The 11,281-nt window shown below is 35.8% G+C and overlaps 1 protein-coding gene across 1 annotated transcript in view; it reads left to right on the top strand.

The window, feature by feature from the left end:
- Nucleotides 1-11,281, top strand: part of LOC106539084 (chloride channel protein C-like) — an 84,237-nt gene that overhangs the window by 57,347 nt on the left and 15,609 nt on the right. The window contains exon 13 of the mRNA XM_087703865.1: nt 2,232-2,411. Coding sequence (XP_087559991.1) covers nt 2,232-2,411 — 180 coding nt within the window. The remainder of the gene's footprint in view (nt 1-2,231; nt 2,412-11,281) is intronic.

The following is an 11,281-nucleotide window of genomic DNA, read 5'->3' as shown; positions in this document are numbered from 1 at the left end:
ACAGATGATGGATTCAAGTAAGATATATGCCTTCAAAAAACCTCAAAATGATTTTGTTCTGGTTGCATTTGTGGCTTGCATTCTCTTCAGAATACATATAGAATGTTATGTCTCATCTGTTCTACTGCTAGTTGAAAAACCACTAACTTCTTCTGTGGAGGAACAAGTGGCACATGTATTAAATTACGTGAAATATATTTCAAATTTAAGTTCCCACCTGCTTTTGTAACTGAACAATCAAATCAACTTTCTTTTTATATAACCTGAGAGAATTATCACCTGACATTGCTAGAATCCTTCCTTCATTTTGAAAGAAAAGAAAATCAAATATAAAGGGGAACTGAGACTTTTCTAGTTTTTTATTTAGTTATTAAATGGTGTACAAAAATGAAATATAAACATTCAACAATGTAAAGAATCAAAATGTGAATATGAAACATAACCTTATAAGTAGGAACATTAATTACTTTTTTCCAAGCAAAACTAGATGCACTGAATAACTGCAAAAAAGTCATAAATGGTAAACAACCAATATGATTTAGTCATAGATCTAGTTAATAATAACAGGCAAACCTACAGTGTTGTATATAATTCAGAATCCAAACATTGCTGAACTAACCAAATGAAACTGGCAATTACCATGAAAATAAAGCCATCTCCAAAATAAACTCATGAAATATATTTATATAAGGTTTAATAGTTACTCAGCATAATAAAAAATGGTTTACAAGAAAGTAAACTAAAATCCAATGTTGTTCTGATGAAAATCTCTAGCTAAATAACGGATAAACATTCCCATCAAATGAAGTGAATATCTTGAGTTAGAACACAAACTACGGTAAAATGTATGAATGAATAAAACTGTTCCTTTGCACTGATCCTTATGGCTATGTATTCTATTAAAAAAAATTAGTCCAGAGGAATGTTCTCGTAGGTTTATAGCAGGATTATACGTCGGCTGCAAGCATCTGGATATCCATGAGATGGTAGCAAAATGATACAAAACATTCTGATGTTTTATTTTGAATGCCAGGATCCTTGCACCTAGTTATGATAATTCTAGTTTAAGATATTTCATTGTAGATCAAGTCTGGAGAAATATATATCTTTCTCTAAAAGAAACAAAAGTACTGCCTCTTCGGCTTTGAAATGGAGATGAGCACCACCCCCTAGAGTCGGGAACGACTAGCACACATATGCGCAGGGGAACCTTTCCCTTTCCCTTTCCCTTCCAATCCCTTGCTCAGGCAGGAAATTCTATACTATTTCAGATAAACGGTTGTCCAATCTTTTCTTAAAAACGTCCACTTCTGGAGGCAAGTTGTTCCACTGATTAATTGTTCTAACATAAATTTCTCCTTAGCTCTAGGTTGCTTCTCATCCTGCCTTCAGGTGCTTTGGAGAATAGGTTGACTCCCTCTTCTTTTGGCAACCCCTGAGATATTGGAACACTGCTATCATATAATCCCTAATCCTTCTTTCCATTAAACTAGACATACCAAATTCCAAACTAGACATACCCAATTCCATACCCAAATATCTTAAGTGTGACTTAATTGCCTTGCTGCATTGTAATAACTTATTACTTCTAAGGCCAGCAGATTTTATATCTTCTTAGTAGATGAAAACTCTATGAAAATTGTGGGAGATTTTATTACGTTATTAAAAATATTCTAAATGAAACCATCATGGCACAAATGTTGTTATTCATTGCGTAAGCAGTTTTTTGTGGTTTTTAAGATCACCAACCATTCTCACAGGTTACTGACATAAGCAGGGTATTGAACTGGACAATTGGTGTCACCCATACATAATCATTATTCTAGTATTATAAAATTAAGATTTATTTATATTTTTGTCATACTTTTCTTCACTCCAAGAACATTTTGTTAACTGAATGTGATTTTCTAAGCATTTCATTTTCAGTTAGGATGTTAAAACAAAAAGCTAAAAAAATAAATTGATGAAAGGTGCTTGTCCTCTAGTAAAAAAAAAACATGGCTTGCATCTGGTTAAATTTATCATGGATTTTACTCATAGGAAAGAAGGCTATGCTTGATCACTACTTTATTGGGTAATTATGCTTTAAACAAAATATTCATAAATAAACCTAATTTTAGCTTGAAGTACTTCACTAGCACACTATAAAACCATCATATGTTAAAATGGTATTGCATGCCTAGTTTCTTGTTTACTAAATAAATTATGCCTGTCTGCTTTGTATTTTTCAGGTTAAATCTGGAATTGTTTGCTGCCAAAGATGTCATGAAACCTCACGTCAGAGTCCTCAATTTAAAGGAAAACATTGCTTTCTTGGCTCAGGTCCTTGCCAGCACCAGCCATAGTGGATTCCCAGTAGTTTACAAATCTAAACCAGACCAGTCCAAGGTGTTTCTGGGAACAATTACAAAGTAAGACACTACATTCCTCCTTAGAGTAGCCCCTCTGTTTATAATTTAACACAGTGTATTATGAGTAGATGCCTTGCAAGCTACAACTGTTTGCTCTTGAAACAACAGTGTATATAGCTTTATCCAATATTAGACATATAGGGTTCTTTGTGTGTTACTCTGAATTACTGTCCAATACGACATTAGAAACAGAATAAAATCTTAGGGACTTGAAGGCATTCCAGAAAAAGACAGAAACATTTCTTTAGTCATACTTCTCATACAACTGGAAGGAGGGGAAATCAGTAGCCACCTTTCTTATTTGTATCCAAGTTCATTTAAAAAAAAGATAAAGTAGATCAACATTCAAACAGCAAAGGAAAGACCTAATACTTAGGATGGCTTACCATCCTAAGCATGGCTGCAGGAATTAAATAGATATACATTAAGGAAAGAAAATGGCAATACTTGTGGATTTTGTTGTAGGGAAGGTTCACAAAAAAGTTTTTGTGCTATAGTTGATTTTCATTGTTCACCACTAGAGGTGACATATATAAAAGAAGACACATGCCTGATGATGTCAATACACAAATTCCACCATTATATAATTGGGCCTGATGATCCAACTTATCAGTCAAGTACATAATTTATGGAAATTGATGACAGATATTTTTACTACCACCTCCTCCCCAATGCTCATGGTTATCAGGAATTCATATCAAAACTGATAATTTTAGGGCACTTCTACATAAGCAGCTTTCTTATTAGGAGAGTCTACTGATTGACAGTGAAATCTCATGCATACCTTGAAGAGGGTGGTCAGATGAATTATAGGCATCAAAGATAATTGCATGTGGGACATCTACTTCTGCAGAGAATCAAAAAGGCAAATTAGCGTGTCTTTGCTTGCCAGAAAATTAGTATTGACTTGACTCACCCAATTGCTACTTGTTGACCTGCAAAGTATTTTAGGTGTCTTATCATCTTATTTTCATGCCCAAAATATCCATCTTTCCTCTGGGGGGAAAAAGTTAACTTTACGTAATCTTGTACACTACAGCTCCTCTTCTGTATCTGAAGCCTTGACTTCATCTAGCCGAGTTTGGATCTGGGATTATTGTAACTGGGAGATGTGCTGTAATCTTGTCCACTGTAAATCATTTAGAAATGTATCATAGCATCCTGGTTTTGCCCACTTGCACTTGTAGAAATACAAAATAGCTGTAACGCTTTTGATTCAGGACACCTTTAAACCAATCTGGGATCTGGGATTTTTCTCCCCCACCCCCCAATGGAGTATTTGATGTTGGTAGAACAATGATTGCCAATTTAAGAACTTTAGGTAAACACTACAATTGCTTGCAGAGGAATAGGAATGCAAAATAATTTAACATTTTTAGGCATTGGTTTTTTTTTGTCCCCAGCACATCTACAGCAAGATTAATTTATGTAAGATGAAGCATATATTAAACATAGTAGGATGAAACTCAACCTAAGTCCTCAGGAGAAAAAATAGTTTTCTTTCTGAAAATGTATTAGAGCCATTAATAAAAAGTCATTAGATTTTCTTTTTCCTTCCCCACTTCAAAATAAAAAAATGCTTTACATCAAAGCTGCCAAAAATGTTTTCCAGAACTGCCTTTGACCCACTAGCGTTAAGTGGGTCCAGATATTTTAGCCCTTCCCTTTTGCATTTGTAAATAGGAGGATATTAAAGAATAAAATCACTTGCTTAAATTCCTTAAAACAATACCCACTTTTAGACATAGTATAAATGATTTATAATGCTCCTCAGGCCAATGGAAGTTGCACATACTTTCTGTACATACTCCGAGTTGCCCAGGTGCTTCCTCAGAAGTCAAATTATCATGCATGGTCCTTTAGGAAGTTGAGGGAATAGCAGCTTTTGAGGAAAGTTTTGCAATGCTATGGATGTGTGTGGAATCTAGGCTGCCCCAAAGCAGAGCAGTGAATTTATGTGGACATAAAGCTATGACAGAGGAAATGTACCTTGTAAAACAGAAAGTAGAATGGATTGGAATTATACTGATCCATAGCTTTGGGGAATACAAATGTTTAAAACAATTAGATATTATTGCAATTAGATATCTCTTTCATATTCAAGGTAATGGATAAAAAGATCAAATTATCCATATCATTTGAGTGTTTTAAGCAAATACCAAATTATTCATTAAACTTAGAACTATTTGATCTGGTTCAGCAAACCAGATGTAAAATTAACATCCTGTTTGTCTGAACTGGTCAGAACCAGCTGAATCCCACCCCTGGATATGTCACATGATGGCAATATGATGTGGCGAATTTGACACCCGTGACACCTTAACTGAAAAGGGGGGTAAGAGTTCATTTGAATGGATTTACGGAGAGGAAGAAAGATCCTTTAACTCCTCCCCAAAGTCATAGGGGAAAAGATAGTAGGACCTCATATTTTCTTTTTTCTTCCGGGATAATTTTTTTCTTTATTTTCCATTTTTCATTTTCATACAGTCACATATATACTGTGCAAAGCCGGGGCCATACAACATTAAACAATAATCACACTTGTCAACAATATCCCCAAAAATAGAAACCCAATATACCTCTTCCACTCTCCATACACCTCTTTCTTCCACCCCCCTCCAACTTTCTATCTTCCCTCCATCATTCCCCTCTACCCTACTTCCCCTCCCCTCTACCACTCCTCTCTCCCAGTCCACTCCCTCCCTTCCTTCTCACCCTCCCTCCCATCCTCTCTCCCGCCCTCTCTACCCCTCTTTCTTCTATCCCACTATTCCTCCCCTTGGTGTATTTCTACTATATGTCAATGTATTCAGCTTGTCCTATTTTTACAGAGAAATTAAAGAGAAACAGTATACATGTGAAATCGCATTACCTTGAAATCTAACACATAGTATATATCCCCCTCCCCCCACCCTCCCCCCCAACACCCCACCTCCCTCCCCCCCGACTTCCCAGAGCCCGTACACGGTATAGATTTTTAACAAACACAGTCTAAAATATATATTTTTTTATTTCAAAGGTTTTATTTCTTTTAAAACACACAAATATTTCATCATTCCTCAATCATTAAAACATCGAAGTACAATTTTTTTGTATGCCCCTCCCTCCCTCCACCCCCCCTACCCCCTCCTCCTCCCCCCCGACTTCCCAGAACCCGTACACGGTATGGATTTTTAACAAACACAGTCTAAAATCTATTGAGAAAAAAGAAATAAAGAAATTAATGATGTTCTACATTGACCTTAGCTTCTTCTTGCTGAACTAACTTTAAACAATTTAAATCATTTCTGATCTTAAGCATAGGCTAACTGGAATTTCTTGGTCCCGTATTTATTTTGTATATAGTCAATCCATTTTTTCCAGTCTCGTTTATATCTCTCATTTGAGTGATCTTTAAGATATGCCGATATTTTAGCCATCTCGGCTAAGTTTGTGACTTTCAATGTCCATTCTTGAATTGTAGGCAAATCTTCCTTCTTCCAATATTGCGCCACCAACAGTTTTGCCGCCATTATTAGGTGCAGAATCAAGTTAGTCTCTACCACTGTAAAGTCAGTACATATACCTAGTAAAAATAACTGAGGAGTAAACTTTATCCTTCTTTTAAAGATATTTTGCATAATCCACCATATTTTTATCCAGAATGCCTTAACATTTTGGCAGGTCCACCATATATGATAATACGTAGCATCGAGAGAACCACACCTCCAACATTTAGGCTGTACATTTGGATACATAGAAGCCAACTTTTTAGGATCTAAATGCCATCTATAAAACATCTTGTAAAAATTTTCTCTCAGATTTTGAGCTTGTGTAAATTTCACATTTCTTACCCAGATTCTTTCCCATGTATCCAACATTATTGGTTCTTCAATATTTTGAGCCCATTTTATCATACAATCTTTAACTAATTCTGTTTCCGAATCCATCTGTATTAATACATTATATATCCTCTTTATATGCATTAAGCTTTGATCTCTTATTTGTTTAAACAAATTATCCTCAACTTGGATAAAACCAATTTTTTGATCTATTTTCCACCTAGCCTGTAATTGCCCATACTGGAACCATGTTTGAACTACCTTCTCCTCTTTTAATACCTCTAAAGATTTTAATTGTAGTACCCCCCTTTCCGAGGTAAGAAGCTGTCTGTAAGTAATTCTGTCCTATTTTTGTGCTATATTCATATTTTCAATTGCGTGTCTAGGAATTGCCCACATGGGTATCTTGTCATTTAATTTATATTGGTATTTTTTCCAGACCCGCAGTAAAGCATTTCTTAAAATATGACTTTTAAAATTCTTATCCAATTTTTTGTTGAATAACAGGTAAGCATGCCAACCATATACCAGATCATGTCCCTCAATATTTAATATTCTATCATTAGTTAAATGAGTCCAATCACTAATTACAGATAGCGCCACTGCATCAAAATATAGTTTTAGGTTAGGTAATTTCAAGCCTCCTCTCTCGCGTACATCTTGCATTATTTTCCTCTTTACCCTCGGCTTCTTTCCTGCCCATACAAATTTGTTGATACCCTTCTGCCATTCTAAAAGATTCGCATCTTTTTTAAGTATGGGTAACATTTGGAAGAGAAATAAAAATTTTGGTAAGATGTTCATTTTCACTGCCTACCCAACAAAGATAAGTGCAATTTCTTCCATTTTTTCATCTCTGTCTGTATACTATGCCAAAGTGGTTCATAATTATGCTTATATAGTTTCCCATTTGAAGTTAAAATATTAACTCCAAGATATTTGACTTTTTTGACTACCTCACATCCTAGCATCCCTCCTAGTTCTTCCTTTTGTTTAGTATTCATATTTATAGCTAATATTTTTGTTTTTCCTAAATTTATTTTAAAACCAGACACTTGATCATATTGATTAATCGTATTCATTAAAACCATACTAGATTCCTGCGGTTGTTCCAATATTATGACCAAATCATCCGCAAAAGCGCGGACTCTGTATTCCTGCTGCCTAATCTTGATCCCTTTTAGACCCTCCAAGCCCTGTATTTTATTCAACAATACTTCCAAAGTTATAATAAACAATAGTGGGGACAAAGGACAGCCCTGTCTTGTACCTTTTCCAATTTGAAAAGGGTCTGTTAAACTTCCATTGACTATAATTTGTGCTGTTTGCTGTTGGTATATTGCTTTAATTGACTGTAAAAAGCTATCTCCTATCTGCATTTTTTTGCAATATCTTCAACAAAAATTGCCACTTAACTCGATCAAAGGCCTTCTCAGCATCCAAAAATATGAACGCAGCAGGGATTTGGTTGTTCTTTCCCAAATATTCGAATGCATTAATGATTAATCTAACATTGCTTTTCATCTGTCTCCCCTGTATAAAACCTGTTTGGTCGGTGTGTATCAATTGTTGAATAACCAGCATTAACCTATTTGCTAGTATTTTAGTAAAAATTTTATAATCTACATTAAGTAATGAGATAGGTCTATAATTTTTTGGTTGGGTAGTATCTTGATCTTCTTTGGGTATCAAAGATATAAACACTGTCTTCCAAGATGGAGGCACCTTACCTTCCGTTTGAATCTTATTAAATAATTCTCTAAGAGGTTCTATCATTTCTAACTGTAAATTTTTATAGTAAACCGCTGTCAAACCATCTGTACCTGGTGCTTTCCCTAACTTTAGTTGCTTAATTACCTGCAAAATTTCCCCCGAGGTTATTGCTTGGTTCAATTTCTGCCTGTGCTCTTCTCTAACTGAGGGTATTTTCTCTTTATTTAAATATTTGTCTATATCTAAACCATTAATTTTATCCCCTTTATACAATTCTGTAAAAATTTCCTGAAATGCCTTTTGAATCTCCTCCTGTTGAAACACCTTCTTCCCTCTATAAATCAGTTTAGTTATATTTCGAGTTTTCCTTTTTTTCCTAATCTGATAAGCTAACCATCTGCCAGGTTTGTTTGCGTTACAAAAAGTATTGTGTTTTGCATATAATAAACTAGTGGCTACCTGGTCAGAGATCAATATGTCAAATTGAGATTTTAATATGGTGATAGCTTCCTTAACCTTTGTATCGCCTGGATTCATTGTTAACTCCAACTCTTTCCTCTTAATTTCCTCTTCCAATTCTGTTCGTTTTAGCCCTTGTTTATGTCTATGTATTTTATTTATATTCATCAACACTCCTCTCATATACGCTTTGCTTGCATCCCATATGAATTCCATAGGTGTACCCTTATTCATATTCAAAACAAAGTAGTCAGATAACAATTTTTTACAATCATTAATGTACTTTTCATATCTGAATAAGTTTTCATTCAGTCTCCAAGACCTTCTTGCCTGCACTGCCCTTCCCAATTCCATCCAAACTGGGTTATGATCCAAAAGGACCCTAGCTGCAATCTTTGTCCTCTTCACCCTAGAAAGTAAATCATTAGTGATTAGTATAAAATCAATCCTTGAAAGGGATTAATGTCTATCAGAAAAGAAGGTGAAGTCATATTCCTCTGCATTTCTTTCTCGCCAAATATCTCTCAATTCAAAGTCGTCCATCATGTCAAAAAAAGGTTTGGGTAGTTTGGCTCGCATTTTAGTATTTGGGCGAGAGGTCTTCTTATCTCTTTTAGTGTCTATCACACCGTTCCAGTCACCCAATAGTATAGAAGACCTATAGTCCCACTGTACTAATTTAGCATGAAGATTTCTATAGAATCCGTCTTGCTGTTGATTAGGAGCATAAATTCCCAAAAGTAAAGTCTTTTTCCCTTCTAAGATTAGATCTAGCGCGATATATCTTCCAAAGGGATCTGCTTCAATTAATTCAGCTTTGATGTCTTTTCTTAAGTATACAACTATACCATTTTTCTTTTCCATAGCAGAAGCTACAAAATGTTGACCAGGTTTTGAGTTAATCAAATATTTTTGATCAGTTGATTTGATATGAGTTTCTTGCAAACAAATTAAATCATTCTTAAACTGTTTAAGATAGTGAAATATTTTCTTTCTCTTCTGTGGAGAATTCAGTCCATTGATGTTCCATGTTAAAATCTTAGTTGTCATCTTTGGTTACCTGAAGCTTTTTTAGAGCCTCCTGCATGGCCTGTTTAACCTTTGGCCTAGCTCCTCCCATGGCTTCTGAGCTTGTTGCTGTAACTCCTTGATCGATGGCCGGTGATTGTTGAGGTTGTTGCTTTTTAGCTTGTTTTTCCATTCGTCTGGTAGTCATACGGCTGGGTCTTTGTTCCATAACACCTTGCCCTTCTAGGGAGGGGAGATGGTACATCTTGTCTGGTAGTTGTGTTGTTTGCTGTCTGTCTTGTCCTTCTTGTGGCCTTTCTCCAGATCCAGATGGTGCAGGGTGTCCCGCCTTCAAAATATTGTGATAAAAATCTCGAGCTTTCCATACGGAGTTGAGACGATATCTTTGCCTGTCAAATGTAAGTATAATACCAAATGGTGCGTCCCATCTGTACTGTATCTGACGGTTTCTGAGTTCTTCCACTAAAAAAGCATAGTCTCTCCTGGCTCTTAGTATTTGAGGTGGTATTTCTTTCAAAACAGTCAAATCCTGGCCCCCAATTTGGAGCCTAGTGTTATAAGACTCTTGTAATATCATGTTTCTGAGCTCTCTTGTAGTGAAATATATAACTATATCTCGGGGGAGTTGCTTCTGTTTTGCCACCCAAGAATTAACGCAATAAATTTTGTTGATCTGCCAGTCAAAGTTAGACCCCGGTCTTCCCACCAGACAATCAAAAGCTTCTGAAAGAATCTGTTTCAAGTTCTCCTGTTTATCCTCACGCAACCCCCTTACTCTTAATGCCAGCTCCATCTGCCTGTACTGTATCATAATAATTTCTTTTTCAGCGTTTTCAACTTTTTGTTGCACCACCTCAGTTTTGGATGTCAAATTGATATTAGCTTCGTTAAGATCCTCTAGACTATCTTCAATTCCAGAAACATGTTCTGTCAGTACAGTTACAAGTCCAGCATATCATCTTTTATTTTAGCAACCCTGGTATCAATTTTTTCATACAAGTCAGCCTTAAGTTCTTATATATCCTCTTTTATCTCCCCTTTTATCTCCTCTTCGAACTCTTTCAGTTTGTTTTCCACTTTAATTGTCAGCATGTTATGAGCTTCACTCAGTTCTCTCAGGAAGAGTTCTGTCGTTAGTAACTCTCCAGTAGGGGGCATAGAGGGCGGTGGCTGTGACTTTGTACCAAGTATTGGTGATGTACTTCTGGGGGCTGAAGAAGAGGGCGGTTTCAGATTAGGATTTGGTTTTGATGCCATTCCAAATTTTATCTTCAAGCTATTAGGAAAACTCTACTGGCCCACTATACAGTTGTGGAAAGAGGTACTTTTTTTTAAAAATAAACTTCGTAGGACTTTGCAGAGGGTTTCAAAAAATAAGCATTGTAACGAAACAGTTCAGCATATTCACCACTGTTTTGAATGTCTCTATATTCGCAAAGAGTCTTTTAAAACTTTAAAAGTGAAACTAATTAATAAAGATCTGTTGGCCGGCTGTGAGGCAAAATAATTCACTCCCTTTCTTTGAAGTTTTGAAACTCCATATAACTAGATAAACATTGTTACTCAGCAATTCAGCTGGCTCGTCGCCATTTTAGACACCTCTTTAAATAAATAAAATAACGGAAGAGGTTCTTGTAAAAAAGAAGCTAGGATTTAAATAAACAATTAATGCTCTCGCATACAAATTCTGCTCGTTTTGAAATGAAGTAATTCAATCTTTGATCTGAGTGGGAGGGAGCTTACTTTGAGCTGCAAAGCAGCTGGAGAATTCCAGCACGGAACAGTTCTGCCTTCAGCTGGCCCCCCTTCTCTTTGCAGACACAGAAGCTGCAGAGATCAGAAAGGCAT

The sequence above is a fragment of the Thamnophis sirtalis genome, unplaced genomic scaffold, assembly GCF_051295495.1.
Source record: "Thamnophis sirtalis isolate CommonGarterSnake01/CBP01778 unplaced genomic scaffold, rThaSir2_p1.2 scaffold_2, whole genome shotgun sequence".
Lineage (NCBI taxonomy): Eukaryota > Metazoa > Chordata > Lepidosauria > Squamata > Natricidae > Thamnophis > Thamnophis sirtalis.
Note: the sequence above shows the minus strand (reverse complement) of the source record. Positions and strands in the feature narration are given on the sequence as shown.